At 46.5% G+C, this 16,660-nt stretch overlaps 1 protein-coding gene across 4 annotated transcripts in view; it reads right to left on the reverse strand.

The window, feature by feature from the left end:
- SGTA (small glutamine rich tetratricopeptide repeat co-chaperone alpha) overlaps window positions 1–16,660 on the reverse strand; it is a 59,398-nt gene that overhangs the window by 11,355 nt on the left and 31,383 nt on the right. For all 4 annotated transcript variants that reach the window (XM_077271647.1, XM_077271650.1, XM_077271659.1 and 1 more), the window contains exons 7-9: window positions 15,981–16,119; window positions 15,831–15,893; window positions 10,593–10,630 (exon numbers count right to left, since the gene is read on the reverse strand). In XM_077271647.1, coding sequence (XP_077127762.1) covers window positions 10,593–10,630; window positions 15,831–15,893; window positions 15,981–16,119 — 240 coding nt within the window. The remainder of the gene's footprint in view (window positions 1–10,592; window positions 10,631–15,830; window positions 15,894–15,980; window positions 16,120–16,660) is intronic.

Here is a 16,660-nt window from a genome sequence, read left to right on the forward strand (position 1 = left end):
GATTTTAAAGCAGCACTCCAGTGTTATTTTGCAGTGCTGGAGTGGTGCTTTCAATATAAGCCCTGTGCCCCCATTCTTATACTCACACTCCAGCATCTTCATATAGTACTTCACAGACACCACACTGGTCCCGCAGCTTCCAAACTAATAACATACTATTATATATAATAACACCACATATAATAGTATGTTATTAAATATTTTACCACATTTTTTTGTTTCAAATAGTTTTTTCCCTATTTTCCACCTCTAAAACCTGGGTGCGCCTTATAGTCCGGTGCGTCTTATAGTCCGAAAAATACGGTAATTTATAGCCAGAAAGGCTACGCAGACAGAGGCGGGCTGATATTCATAGCCAAGAGAGGGGCCATGGATATTGGGCCCCACCCTAACTACAAATACCAGCACCCAGCCGCCCCAGAAATAATGCATCTGTAAGATGCGCCAATTCCGGCACTTAGCCTCTCTTCCCACTGCCCTGTAGCGGTGGCATATGGGGTTATAAAGGGTTAATGTCACCTTTGTATTGTAAGGTGACATCAAGCCTGTTTAGTAATAGAGAGGTGTCAATAAGACACCTATCCATTACTAATCCTATAGTAGTGAAAGAGTTAAAAAAAGACACAGCTAGAAAAAAGTATTTTAATATTCTTAATTTCACCATACTTACAACTATGCCTAATTTTCCGAAGCCATCGATCACCTGCAAAAAATAATAAACCAACCGTATACTCCCTGTCCGACGCAGCCCAATTAATAACGAGTGTCCCACGACAATCTCCCCTATAGAACAGTGACATCGGGTGATGTCACTGCTCTACAGGGCCTCCAGTGACACACTAACAGGAGACAATGGCTCCTGTAGTGCATCACTGAAGAGGTTACTTGAGTTCATTGTCTCGCTTTACGGCAATGCTGTGTGGGAATTTTCTCGCACAGCGTTGCCGGAGAGAGAATTAACTTAAGTGACCTCTCTAACGGCAGCGGCGCAGGGATATACATTGCTGAGGATTACCTCCGCTGTCAGTTCATCGCGGGGCCCCTGTAGAGCGCTGACATCGCCTCATGTCAGTGTTCTACATGGGAAATCGTCGTGGGACACTCGTTATTAACTAGACTACGGCAGAAAGGTAAGTATAGGTTAGTTTATTGTGTTATTTTTATTACAGTAGACGAGGGCTTCGGGGAATTAGGTAATTGGTGAGTATGTACTCTATTTTATGTGTATGTCCTGTATGTTATATGTTGTATGTTTTTTTTTTTTTTACTACTGAACACAGCCATTGTCTGATGGGACTACTTTTTCATCATCGGCAATGCTGTCACTGTGAGCATTCATTGCCTGATGGGAGCAGTAATCCCATCAGACAGTGGATGCCTACACAGACCCGCACACACACAGACCCGCACACAGATTCACGCAGACACCGGCACACACACATAGCTCTGCCCACACTCCCTCCTCCCGATCTACAGCGTTTCATCGGCAGCAAAACCGCAGATCTTTTTTACATCTGCGGTTTTGCTGCAGGATGGACTGACACAATGGAAGTCAATGGGTGCAGAAATGCTGAATATCCACCAAAAGAATTGACATATTGCGGGAAAAAAAGCCGCGATTCTGCACGTTTTTTCCACAGCATGTGCATAACAAATGTCAATTTCACATAGACTAACATTGGCTGTGCACTACACTGCGGATTTGATGCGTATCCGTGCGGCCAAAAACGCGGCGGAAGCGCAACAAAATTAGCAACGTGTGCAAATAGCCTTACAATCCCTGTGAGAAAAAGCCGCAGCGTCTTCAGATTTCACTGGCTGTGCATGAACACCAGAAAGGTAGGCATCTGCCCTTGAGAAAGCATTATTTTGTGGACTGTTTTCACAGTTTAAAGGGACTCTCACCTCAATTTGGCGGGATATTAAAATGAGTTGTTACCGGTCAGATGGGCGGCGTATCCTCGTAATTTCTCCACCCCGTCCGTCCCTTTTTTCCCGCAATAGTTTAGTGCATAAGAGTATGCGTGCGCCATAGTTGGCGCGTGCGCCTGCAGTCTTCGGTGGCGCATGCGCAGTATGGTTTGCCCTACTGCGGGCAAAGCCGAAAACATTACTGTGCATGCGCCCGCGTACAATGTCCCGGAACATAGCGAAATACTTCCGGAACATAGTGCAGGGGTGCATGCGCAGTAATGCTTTTCGGCTTTGCCTGCAGTAGGGCAAAGCATACTGCGCGTGCGCCACCGAAGGCTGACTCCTTGTGCAAGGAGTTTTTATGTTCTCCTTGCGTTTGCGCGAGTTTCCAGTTTCTCCAAAAACCTACTGATAGGGAATTGAAATTGTGAGTCCTAGTGTGCATATAGGCATAAACCTGTCAATCCAGGGCAGCAGGCGTGGAGAAGCTACCGGGGACTTGCCAGTACGACTAGTCTAAACTAGTCTCTCATGTGGCTTTCAAATTATTTTTTTCTCAGGACAACATTTGAGAGTGAGTTTATTCAGCAGGTTCCAGATACATGCCGCCCGTGCACTGGGCAGAACTTATCGGATGCCAGGTTCACTTTAACCCCCTTCACAACCCAGCCAATTACTGTTTTTTCCTCTCCTTCAAAGAGCCAGAACATATTTTTCTGTCTGCAGACACGAGGACTTGTTTTTTAGGACGAGTTGTACTTTTGAATGATCTGATCGTTTGTGCTGTATGCAGTGATGCCTCAGCATCACTGTATATCGAATACATGACGGAAGGTTTCAAAAGAGCTCCATAATGACAAGCATGGAGGTAAAGAGTGGATCCCAGGCTGTCATGACAACCCAACGGCGATCCGCGATCACGTCATGGGCACGCCGATGGGCAGAGATAATGATGCGTGCAAACATAGGCGCGTGCTAAATGCCACTGTCAATGATTGACAGCAGCATTTAACAAGTTAACAATCGCAGATGGAGCACTGCTCCAGCTGTGATTGTTAGCTTCAGGTCCTGGCTGTAATACACAGCCATCACCTGCTGAGGGCTAGGGGGGAGGGCTAGCCCTATACACCCGCTTCCGACATATGCCGTACATACATACATACATATACATATATATATATATATATATATATATATATATATATATATATATATATATATATATATATATAATGTTGTGAAGGGGTTAAGTAGCTTAAAAACGCTGATACTGCAGTATGATATAGGGATTTTTGTGTACTCACCGTAAAATCCTTTTCTCCGAGCCACTCATTGGGGGACACAGGACCATGGGTGTTATACTGCTGTCACTAGGAGGCTGACACTAAGTTGAGACAAAAAAGGTTAGCTCTTCCCCTGCAGTATACACCCTCATGCTGGCTTCCAGAGACCCAGTTCAGTGCAAAAGCAGTAGGAGATTAATAACAGTATATAACATAACATTAGAGTATAACATGTCAGAGACAGTCAATAACCAAAAAAGGTAACAAGCCAAAGGCTAACAGGGCGGGTGCTGTGTCCGCCAATGAGTGGCTCGGAGAAAAGGATTTTACGGTGAGTACACAAAAATCCCTATTTCTCCTTCGCCACATTGGGGGACACAGGACCATGGGACGTCCCAAAGCAGTCCCTGGGTGGGGAACAATACAACCAACTAACTCTGTGTACCATCTGACTTATAAATGCACAACGGCCGCCTGCAGAATACGTCTGCCGAGGGCCGCATCTGCGGAAGATTGAGTGTGGACGTTGTAGTGCTTTGTGAAAGTATGCAGGCTAGACCATGTTGCGGCCTTGCAAACCTGCTCCGCCGACGCCTGGTGCCGAATGGCCCAGGAAGCACCAACTGACCGAGTAGAGTGAGCTCTAACCCCCGCCGGGATAGGCCTGCCCCTGACCCGATAAGCTTCTTGGATAGCCAGTCGGATCCACCTGGCTATTGTGGCCTTAGACGCAGCTGAACCCTTCCTGTGACCCTCCGGGAGGATAAAGGGGGAATCCGATTTGCGGAAAGGGGCGGTCCTAGAAAAGTACCTCCTGAGGGCCCATACCACGTCCAAGGTGTGAAGGGCCTTTTCGACCCTATGTTTTGGCTGTGGGCAAAAGGAGGGAAGAATGATATCTTCATTAAGGTGAAAGGATGACACCACCTTAGGGAGAAAAGCCGGAGATGGGTGTAAGACTACTTTGTCCTGGTGGAAGGAAAGGAATGGCGCCCGGCAGGATAGTGCGGCCAACTCCGAGACGCGCCTGATAGATGTTACTGCCACAAGGAAGGCCACCTTCCATGAGAGAATGGACAGTGGGACGTCCTGCAGAGGTTCAAAAGGAGATTCCTGAAGGACGCTCAGGACCAAATTGAGATCCCAGGTCTCTAATGGCATTCTGTAGGGGGGTACCATGTGGGAGACCCCTTGAATAAAGGTCCTGACTTGCGAGTTAGTAGCAATCTTATGCTGGAACAACACCGATAACGCTGAAATCTGACCCTTGAGGGAACTGAGCGCCAGGCCGGAATCCAAGCCAGACTGGAGAAACTCCAGAATGGAGGGAATGGAGAAAACGAGAGGGGTACGACCGCGGAGCCTGCACCATGAGAAGAAGGTTTTCCAGGTGCGGTGGTAGATGCGAGCGGAAGACGTCTTGCGAGCTCTGATCATGGTAGAAATGACCTGCTGGGAGAAACCTGCTTGAGTTAGGATCCAGGTTTCAACAGCCAAGCCGTTAAACGTAGGGCACCTGAGCTCTGATGGTAGATCGGTCCTTGGCGCAGCAGATCTGGGCGGTCTGGTAACCGCCAGGGAACTTCGGATACGAGATTAACGAGTTCCGCATACCATGCGCGACGTGGCCAATCCGGGGCGATAAGGATCACCGGAACCTCCTCCATCTTGATTTTTCGGATCACCATCGGCAACAGAGGAAGTTGAGGGAACACGTACGGGAATCTGAACCGGTGCCATGGGAATATCAGTGCATCCACCCCGACGGCCCGGGGATCCCGAGAACGCGCTATGAAGTTGGGGACTTTGGCGTTCAGCCTGGACGCCATCAGATCCACGTCCGGAGTTCCCCAGCGAAGGCAGATTTGATGAAAAACCTCTGGATGGAGTTCCCACTCTCCCGAGGCGAGACCCTGACGGCTGAGAAAGTCCGCCGCCCAGTTCTCGACACCCGGAATGTGCACCGCAGAAATGGTGGAGTGGTTGTCCTCGGCCCAACGGAGAATGTGTGAGACCTCCTGCATCGCCGCCCTGCTGCGGGTACCCCCCTGATGGTTTATGTACACCACAGCTGTGATGTTGTCCGACTGTATTCGGACTGGGTGACCCGCGAGTAGAGAGTGAAAACGTCTCAGGGCAAACCTGATAGCACGGATCTCCAGAATGTTTATGGGAAGTTTCGACTCCCGAATAGACCAACGCCCCTGGGCAGTGTGGTGGATAAACACCGCTCCCCAACCGAGGAGACTGGCGTCGGTGGTCACCACCAGCCAATGGATCGGGAGAAAGGACCTCCCCTGGTTGAGAGATGATTCCAAAGTCCACCACGTGAGCGCTTGCCTGGTCCGCGGGGACAGAGGACATGGCCGGTCGAGGGTAAAGGGACTCCTGTCCCAACTGTCCAGTAGAGCTTGTTGTAAGGGACGAAGATGCAGTTGGGCGAAGGGAATCGCTTCCATTGAGGCCACCATCTTCCCCAGGATCTTCATGGCAAACCGAATGGACTGCGGGCAAGGGTGAGAAAGCGTCCAGGCTCCCTGCTGAAGCGCTTGGGCCTTGGACCGAGGAAGAAAGACCAGCCCCTTGGACGTGTCCAGGATCATACCTAGGAAAGAGATCCTTCGAGCTGGAACAGGGGAGGACTTGTCCAAGTTGATTAACCAGCCCAGGCGCGAAAGGGAATCCAACGTAATGCGGACACTTGCCTCGCAGGCATGAAAAGATGGACCTTTGACCAGAAGGTCGTCTAAGTATGGCAACACGACCACTCCCCGGGAGTGTAGAATGGCCATGACAGCCACCATGACCTTCGTGAATACCCTGGGTGCCGTGGCAAGACCGAAGGGTAAGGCCGTGAATTGAAAATGGTCCTCTTGGATGGCGAATCGGAGGAACTTTTGGTGTGGCGGGAAGATTGGGATGTGAAGGTAAGCATCTTTGATGTCTATTGATGCTAGGAACTCGCCTCTCTCCAACGAGGAGATGACCGACCGGAGGGATTCCATCCGGAAGTGCCGTACTTTTACGTGCTTGTTTAGGAGCTTCAAGTCCAAGATGGGGCGCACTGTCCTGTCCTTCTTTGGCACGACGAAGAGGTTTGAGTAAAAACCTCTGAATCTCTCGTGTTCCGGAACCGGAATGATGACCCCGTTTTGGCGGAGGGATTCGATGGCGCAGTGAAGAGCGCGAGACTGAGCTCCCGAACTTGGGAGACGAGAGGGAAAGAACTGAGCTGGAGGGGAGGCGGAGAATTCTATTTTGTAACCAGAAGACACCAGGTCTCTGACCCATTCGTCATGGATGACGGAAAGCCAGACGTGTCGAAAAAGAAGCAGGCGTCCGCCTACCTCAGTGGTGTCGATTGGAATTCTCCCCGAGTCATTGTGAAGGAAATCTGGAAGGTCTAGAACCTCTGGTTCTGGGTTGTCTAGGTTTTCCCCGCCAGGACTGGTTCGGTCTGTAAGATGGCCGAGAGTCTCTGTCTGTGCGTGTAGATCATTCTGATCTGGACGATGCTGTGGAGTTGGACCAGAAAAGGCCACCGCGAAAGGGGCAAAAACGAAAATGCTGCTGGCGCTGAAAAGCAGCTTTTGGCCTGTGTTGAGGGAGAAACTTGCTTTTTCCCCCTGTGGCATCGGAAATAAGTTGGTCCAATCTTTCTCCAAACAGGCGTCCGCCCTGAAAGGGGAGAGAAATCAGAGACTTTTTTGAGGAGGAATCCGCACGCCACTCTCTAAGCCAGATAGCTCTCCTGATGGTAACGGCGTTTGAAGCCGCGGTTGCCGCACAGTCTGCTGCGTCAAAAGATGCGTACATCACATAATCTGCCGCCATAGCAATTTGTTTGGCGAGGTCCGCCGCCTCAGATGGAAGAGCCTGGTCCTGAATGGATTGTGCAAGAGCATCTGCCCAGAAAACCATTGCTTTGGCGACCCATGCCGCAGCAAAGGAAGGAGATAGGGAGGAACCTGAGGCTTCATACACTGAGCGCGAAAGAGAATCTAACTGTGGGATTTTTGATTGTTGCCCCGTCAGGTACTGATAACAGCATTTTGGTAGCCAAACGCGATACCGGAGGATCTACCAGCGGTGGTTCCATCCAATCCTTAACCAGATCTGTGGAAAAGGGATATTTTGATTCCAGGACTTTTTTACCCATAAAGCGTTTATCCGGTCGCTCCCTGTGCCTCCGAACTATCTCTAGGAAATCCGGATGGATCGCTTGTTTCTCGTGAAGGAGACTGCGTGATCCAGAGCTGCATTAGGGTCATCATTAATCTTTAGCACATGGTTGACAGCCTCAATGAGGGAGTCAACAGTTGATCGGAACTCCGGAGAATCCAGGTCCATGGACGCCTCAGACTCATACTCAAGAGTCATGATCGCTTCAAGCCCCTGGGGAGGGTGAGCGAGAAGTGGAGCTACTCGAGACTGAATGGCGTGGTGAATGCTCAGGAGAGGTAGTGCGGATCCGTTTTGTGGATGTCCGAACCTCCTTCGGGTGAGAGCGGCCCCTGCTGGCCGATGATTCCCCTGTTGTAGAGGGGTCTCTTAACCCAGGGAAATGAACGCCCCGCTCCCCAGAGGGGTCATGAAGGGATTCAATCACCTTAGCTAGCGAAGCCACGGATTGAGACAGTGACGTGGCCCACTCAGGGGGGCTAGGAACACTGGGGTAGGTAGCGGCGGAGGGCTCCTGGGCACATTGGGCATCACAGGCTGGGCAGAGCGGGGAGCGGAGCCTGGCAGGTGGTACACGCAGAGAAAAAGGTTGTATGTACTTTAGTAATCTTTTTACCCCTTGACTGGGACATGTTGTACCCCAATGTAATGAGAAAGCTGCTATGAGGAAGCTGAGGGGTAAGGCTGCAGGGAAGAAGATAGTGCCGTCTCCTTACCCGGTCCTGTGCCCCGCAATAGCTGAGTGGGAGAAGAAAAGGTCCTCCGTGGAAAAGAGAAAAGCCGGCCAGCGCTGCGTGCTGCCGAAGGAAGATGGCTGCCGAGAGTCTGATGTGTAGTCTCGCAGGGAGCGAGAAGCGCCAGAAGCGTGGGTGGGGCCACAGGAATGATGTGTGAAGTGGGCGGAGCCTACCGGAGTGCGACCTAGACAAGGCCGAAGCCGGGGACTAAATTTCTGGCCTCGGCTGGCGCGCATCCGCGGATCGCAGGGAAAAGAATCGCGGTGCTAAGGTGGGAACCCTGCCGCTATGGAGCCCCCAAAAAAGCGTGTGACCGCCAGAGAAAAACCGACCCCTAGTGCACTTACCCCAATGAAGGTGTCCGGGGTAAATAGGACGGTGCAGGGTTGGGGGAGCCTCCATCCACCATCCCCATGAAAGGGTGGTGGAGAGGAACCGTCCGCCTCCTTCCATCATCCGCTTTTTCAGTGGTGATGCAGTGGGGGCTGCACGGAGGCCACGGTGGAAGAGTGCCTCTGAACAGCCGAGGGTGAAACCTGGTGGGCAGGGCAGATGTCCGGCAATAAGGCCTGGCTGCAGAAGAGGATACTGGAGGTAACACACCAGTGCTCGTCTGTAAATAGGAGGGAGATCGGTGCCCTTGAAGGGGCCCGTCGCCCAAAAAGGTCAGCTCAGGCAGTGGCTTCCCACGTCGCAGGAGAGGATACGGAGAGGTAAAACTCCCATGCTCGCCTGTTGTTGGTTCGGGGAGATCGGAACATAAAAGAATCCGTCGCCCCTTCGTCCAGAGATAAAAAAGGTTTAAATCCAGTGTGCCTCCTACAGACACTAAGCTTGAACTGGGTCTCTGGAAGCCAGCATGAGGGTGTATACTGCAGGGGAGGAACTAACCTTTTTTGTCTCAACTTAGTGTCAGCCTCCTAGTGACAGCAGCATAACACCCATGGTCCTGTGTCCCCCAATGTGGCGAAGGAGAAATTTATTTTATTTCCCTATCAGTTTGTGTTTTTCGTGTGTAAAGAAAACGGAGAACCTGGAGGAAACCAGTACAAACTCCTTGCAGAAGTTGTCCTCTGTGGGATTTGAACCCAGGACCCCAGCGCTGCAATGTGACAGTGCGGACTACTTAGCCACCGTGTGGGCCAGAATGTTGGTTATGAATGGGTACCATCTGTTTTCCTTAAGTTACATAGATTGAGGTCACTTGAATATTAAAAGGGTCTCCCTTTATAGAGTTTGGCTTCACATTAAAAACGGTTGAATACAGTCCCGAGAGACATTTGCGTATCACACATGTTTTCCGGAAAATTAGGGGATTTGCTTTATCAAGTTTTACTTCAAGATTCATTTGCAGCAAGTTAAGTTTTTGAAGAAAATTTGGTGATTCTGGAGAACTCAAATCTCAAATGATCTGCTCATCAACGGCTGACAAGCTTGCTTAGGGCATGTACACACTGAGTGTCTTTATAGGAAAAACGTTGAGTAAAATAAGTGCATTATTCACATGCGTTTTTGGTGCCGATGTGCTGCATGTCAATTCTATCTGCACCAAGTGTGTGCAGGAGACGTCTGGATTCTCATTCACTCAGATTTTGTGAGAAATCTGCGCAGAGAAACATGTGACAAAAATTCAATGTGTGCACAGACCCTCGCAGCAGTTCTGAATAATTTGAGGGGTACAGGTTTTAAATGGTATACCTTTAGCAGCTTTCCAATATATAAGTCCCTTTAAGGTTCCTTAAAAACTGAATAAGTGTTAAAAAGGATTTGGAAACTTGATTGAAAAAGAAAAAAAAAAAAATCACAAAAAGTATGTTAGAAAAATGATGCTGATGTAAAGTAGACATACGGGTCGCTGATGTGTTGGCATAATGCTGGGGGTCAGCTGATGACCCCTGTGCTTGTTATTAAAGATCAGATTAATTTACTTTGTATTTTGATAGATTGGAGTTTTACACATGCAGCGATACCAATATATATCTTTTCTGCAATGTGCTACAAAGGGGATAATTTGAGTTCTATATATATATATTTTTTTGCTTTTCACTCCTTAGGTGCTACACTGTATAGCTAAAATCACCATTTCCTATGAACGCCAGCCATGGGCTGGTTTTCACAGGAGTACAGTGATGACAGACACAGGGGTCTTCAGCAGACCCCTGGCCATCATGGCAATCCATTGGCATGAGCAGTCCCCTATGTCGGCATGTGCTAAATGCCGCTGTCACAGACTGACAGTGTCATTTAACACGTTAGCACATTTAATCAGCCATCATCTGCCTCTATTACCTGCCAGGAAAAAGGGGGCTTGGCTTGCAAGCCCACATCAAAGGGGTTACGCCAAATCATGTTTTGGGATGAGTTATGACTTACAACAGCTTTATATATTTTGTGTGATCAAATTTACAAATATTTCAAAAGTAAAAAAAAAAAAGTATATATTTATACAACATGAAAACTAATGCAGAAAACTTACAACTGCTGAACTTGGGGGTTATTCATGAGGTTTGATGCCTAGAAGGGAAAAAAACAAACAAAAGTCTTTAATAAAATTTAAATTGACATTTAGTACTGCATAAAAATAAACATTCCTTGGCTTCGATTGACCATGGGCATATTTTATTAGATAGAAAATTCACTCTGAAAAATAGATTGCAGCGTCTAGTGCACCTACATTTCATAGGAAGAATGGCAGCAACTTATCATTGCTGTAATACAGCTCTGGCAAAAATTAAGAGACCACCACATCAAATCCCTGTCATGGGCAGCCCAATCTCCAGACCTGAACCCCACTGAAAACCTCTGGAATGTAATCAAGAGGAAGATGGATAGTCACAAGCCATCAAACAAAGAAGAACTGCTTACATTTTTGTACCAGGAGTGGCATAAGGTCACCCAGAAGCAGTGTGAAAGACTGGTGGAAAGCATGCCAAGACGCATGAAAGCTGTGATTAAAAATCATGGTTATTCCACAAAATATTGATTTCTGAACTCTTCCTGAGTTTAAACATTAGAATTGTTGTTTCTAAATGATTATGAAATTGTTTTCTTTGCATTATTTGAGGTCTGAAAGCCCGTTTTTTTTAATTTTGACCACTTTGAAATAAAAAAAAATACAAAATTTATTGCTTGGAAATTCGGAGACATGTTGTCAGAATTTTGTAGAATAAAAGAACAATTTACATTTTACTGAAAAATATACCTATAAAGAGAAAAATCAGACAAGCTGAACATTTTGCAGTGGTCTCTTAATTTTTGCCAGAATTGTATGTATACTTTCGGGTTTAAAAGACATGGATCATTATAGATCACCCCTAAGTGACTGAGCCAATTTTTTACCTTAAAGGCCAGTCCAAATTTTATAAATCTGACCACTGTCACTTTATGTGGTAAAAACTCTGGAATGCTTCAATGGATCCCACCGATTCTGAGATATTCATGACACATTCTACTTCATGTTAGTGGTAAATTTTGGTTGCTATGGTGTGCATCAAATTTGAAGCATTTAGGGGGGTTAAAGTGCCGGGAGCGGTGCGGGACTGCTCCTGGCACTGAGTGCTGGGTGTCAGCTGTCTGAATCAGCAGACACCCGGTGGCGATCGCACGCACAGCATCTCTGTGCACTTAATCGCTGGGACATATCCATACGTCCCAGGTCAATAAGTGCCGGGTCACAGACATGTATGGATATGTCTCAAGTGAGAAAGGGGATTAACAGAACATGAGGGCTCCCCTTTGAACCCTACTGGCACTCTAAGATCATGATTGTGGTGTGATTGTTGTCATCGCCTGCGAGTCTGCCAGCTATAGTGGCCTAAAATAAGGGTATGGCCATAGTGGCGCTGTTAAAAAAAAATAATAATAAAAAAAAAATAATATATAATTTCCCTGTGCATCGAGGCGGGACTCGTTCTATGGTCTTCTGCTCCTCTATCCCACCGCCTGTCTTTCTAGGTCAGGTCAATGATTATTCAGTGATCTGCCTCCCTTTTGAAATTCTATGCCCCCAGACATTGGGGAGGACGGAACGTGCACAGTGCGATTCCACGGCTAGTCTTCAGTAAGATGGGCCAGAGGCAGTGCAGATCAAGATCTCGGCTTAATGACATCTCGATCTGCGCATGCGCAACCTTTGGCTCCATTTTAACAAAGACCTGAAGAATGTACGTGGAATCAAACTGTGCACGTGCACTTATTCCAAAGACGGCAGTGGTGCTAAATTTCACAATGCAGGCAAATCATTGAATAATCAGAGACCTGACATAAAAACACCGGAGGCTGGCGGTGCTGTGCAGGAGCAGAAAGACCACCCTACCCCTAGTCCTGCCCCGATGCATAGAGATATTATTAGACGGAAACTCGATCAGATACCTTCATCAAAAATATCAGTTTAATTAGTTTAACAGGGCCATCATGGCCCTACCCTTACTTTATATTGCTGACAGGTTCTCTTTAAGGCTACTTTCACACTAGCGTCGGGCTCGGCCCATCGTGGTGCGTCGGGCCGAGGTTCCCGACGCTAGCGTTGTCTCCGCCGCACAATGGGGGCAGCGGATGCATTTTTCCAGCGCATCCGCTGCCCCATTGTGAAATGCGGGGAAGTGCGGGGAGGTGGGGGCGGAGTTCCGGCCGCGCATGCGCAGTCGGAAAAAGCGGACCGTCGGGAGCAAAAAACGTTACATGTAACGTTTTTTGCTCCTGACGGTCCGCCACAGCACGGCGCAACCGTCGCACGACGGTTGCGACGTGTGTCATTGCGTCGCAAATGCATCGCTAATGTTAGTCAATGCAGAAAAAACGCATCCTGCAAGCACTTTTGCAGGATGAGTTTTTTCGGCAAAATGACGCATTGTGGCGGATTGCAGTTAACGCCAGTGTGAAAGTAGCCTAAGATGGTAGTAATATTTCAGTGGTTAAAATCACATTTTTAATTCTTGTCATTCAACTTTGTGTTAACTCCTGAAAAGCATCTGAAGGATGAAAATTACCTGACAGCAGTTTTGGATATTATGAAGGGTGTGGTTTTTAAATTTTATTTTTTATTTTTTTTTTTTTAATATATAGGTCCCTGAAAGTCAGTTTAAAACTTAATAGGTCCCTAAAAAAATCCCTTAAACTTAAAGTGTAAATTTCCTTCTAACATCCTAACTAAGCAAAGGGAGACTTGATAGATGGTGCTGATGTAAAGGAGTCATAAGGTCAATGTTAAATATTGTATGTGGCATCTGAATTAACCCTTTCACGACATCCGCCATTTACATACACCACAAGTTGGACGCGGTGTATGTGGAGCGGGCTCGTGCAGCGAACCCGCCCCATATCCAGCACGCGATGGCCAAGTATTACAGCCAGGACCTGCCGCTAACAATAGCAGGTGGAGCGGAGCCCCGCCCACAACTGTTAACCTGTTTATTGCCTGTTAACTAGCACGGATGGGCACGCGTGTCTTTACTTCTAGTCATCAGCGCAACTGCAGGTCGCCAATGGGTTGTCATGACAGCCAGGGGTCAGCTGATGACCCCCGTGACTGTCATTGCGGAACCTGTGGCAGGGCTTCAAAAGGAGCGATGATCGCATCTTCAAGCCCCCTAAGAGGGCTAACAAACTCAGCAAAAAGTAAAAAAAAAAAAAAAGTTAAAATCACCTCCCTTTCCCCCAGTGAAAATAAACATTAAACAATAAAAAAATACACATTTTGTATTTTGTTTTCAATCAAAACATAAAAACAATTCACCCAATTGGTAAACACCTTAAAAGGAAAAAATTAAAGAAAGTTAAATTTACATATTTTTTTGATCACCTCAATTCCACAAAAAATGCTGTAAGAAGCGATCAATAAGTCACATCTATCTCAAAAATGGTAATAAAAATGTTGTCTCATCCCACAAAAAATAAGTTATCAGACAGTTCCACTGGATGAAAAATAATGTTATGGGTCTCAGAAATTTTTTTTTTTTTTTTTTTTTTTTCAAACTTCAGATTTTTTTTTATTATTTTAGTGGTGAAAAAAAAAATCTGGACATTTTTGATATCATCATAATCGTATTGATGAGGAGAATCATATTGCATAGTCATTTTTACCACAAAATATACACCATAAAAACAAATGTTGGAATTGTGTTTTATTTCACAGAAATTCACAGCATTTCAATTGTTTTTCCCCCATTTTTATGTACACTATGTGGTAAAATGAATGGCGTCATTCAAAAGTACAAACTCGTCCTGCAAAAAACAAGCCCTCATACGTCTATGTGGACAGTACCGTATATACTCGAGTATAAGCCGAGATTTTCAGCTCATTTTTTGGGGCTGAAATTCCCCCTCTCGGCTTGTACTCGAGTCATACCCAGGGGTCGGCAGGGGAGGGGGAGCTGTCTAATTATACTCACCTGCTCCTGGCACAGTCCCTGCAGGTCCCTGGTTCTCCCAGCGCCTCAGCTTCTTCCTGTACTGAGCGGTCACATGGTGCCGCTCATTACAGTAATGCATATGCGGCTCCACCTCCCATAGGGGTGGAGCCGCATATTCATTACTGTAATAAGCGGAACCATGTGACCGCTCAGTACAGGAAGAAGCTGAGGCGCCGGGGCACCAGGGACTGCACCACGCTAGGAGCAGGTGAGTATAACGGGGAGGGGAGCGCTGCGCGATATTCAGCTGCTCCTTGTTCCGGCACCGCTCCATCTTCAACGTCTTCTGCAGTGACGCTCAGGTCAGAGGGTGCGATGACGTGGTTAGTGCACGCCCTCTGCCTGAACGTCAGTGCAGAAGACGGAGCGGCGGCCAGGTGAATAATTAAAGTGCCGGGGACCTGAGCGACGAGAGGCGAGTATGTGATTATTTTTTTTTTATTATCGCAGCAACAGCAAATGGGGCAAGTGTCTGTATGGAGCATCTTATGGGGTCATAATCAACGTTTGTGCAGCATTATATGGGGCAAATATCTTTTGGAGCATGTTATGGAGCCATAATCAACCTTTGTGCAGCATTATATGGGGCAAATGTTTCTATGGATCATCTTATGGGGCCATTATTAACCTTTATGCAGGATTAAATGGGGCATATTTTAATATGGAGCATCTTAAGGGGGCCCATCATGAACTGTATGGAGCATTATATGGGGCTCCTGATTCAATATGGATATTCAAAAACACTTAACCTACTGATGTCTCAATCAATTTTACTTTTATTGGTATATATTTTTACTTTTGAAATTTACCAGTAGCTGCTGCATTTTCCACCCTAGGCTTATACTCAAGTAATTAAGTTTTCCCAGTTTTTTGTGGCAAAATTAGGGGGGTCGGCTTATACTCGGGTCGGCTTATACTCGAATATATACGGTAAATAAAAAAAAGTTATGGCTCTGAGAAGAAGGGGAGGAAAAATCAAACGAAAAAACGAAAATGGGCTGCAGCGTAAAGTGGTTAAACGGTAAAAAGTTACGTAAATCACTACTGTCAAATTTCAGATTTTTTTTTTTTTTTATAAACAAAAACAAAATATTGACCTAAATTTACCGCTACCAAAATGTCCAATGTGTAATGAAAAAATATCTAAAAAGCACTGGGATCTGTTGAAATATTCCAAAGTTATAGCCACATCAAATAACATGTCAGATTTGACAGATTCGGCCTGGTCACTAAAGGGTTACATCAAATATTGAATTGGTTCATGAAAGCAATTTAATATCCCAGCAATATTCCGATAGACTTACCATACTCATGAAGCCAGGGTTATTCAGAAGCCCCGCTAGATCTAAGCCTCCAGGAGCACCCATCTGTAGCAGACAGAAAAAATACATAGCTTTCCAACAAATGCATAAAATGCCTGTCCCCAGCTCCAGAAATAACGCAGAGGAACTTACTGGACTTGGCATTTCTTTCATCTTCTGTTCAGCAATTTTAAGATTTGCTTTGTAAGTGTCATTGTCTGGGTCCAACTCCAAGGCTCTCTTGTAGAATCCCACCGCTTCAGCATGTTTATTCAAGCTTGATAGAGCCAGTCTGGAGAGAAATAAGTACATAGAAGAAGCCACACAGAAGAAGAGTGAAGTGTCCATAACCTGACAAATCTGAATATGGATTGGTACTCTCACGGTAACCATTTGTGGTTTGGCTACATCACCATTGTACCAACATGGAACGAAGGACATGCTCTGTGATAGAACAGTCGGCACACATGCCCTAGTATTGGCAGCGGTTATTAAATGGTTTTCTATTACATGTTAACTGCATGGGAGGATATCCATTTTATCCAGCTGTCATTCTCTTATAAAGAATTAGCTTCACCCCAGTCATAGCAAAAAAATGGGAAAAAAAAACCCAGAGCTCTGAACTGTAGCGTAACCATAAATGAATATCCCTAACATTAAATGGGTATAAATCAAGTTGGTAGAAAGGATCACCTACACTACTACAGCCAAATTGGTTCAGAGGTAAAAACTGATGAACTCAACTAATTTTGTGGTGCGAATAGGTTTCTTAAATTTGCTGATTGGCTCTAATTTTCCAAATCCATAGGAGGTTGTAATTACTTATGACACCT

The sequence above is a fragment of the Ranitomeya variabilis genome, chromosome 1 (genome assembly GCF_051348905.1).
Source record: "Ranitomeya variabilis isolate aRanVar5 chromosome 1, aRanVar5.hap1, whole genome shotgun sequence".
In the NCBI taxonomy this organism is placed as follows: Eukaryota; Metazoa; Chordata; class Amphibia; order Anura; family Dendrobatidae; genus Ranitomeya; species Ranitomeya variabilis.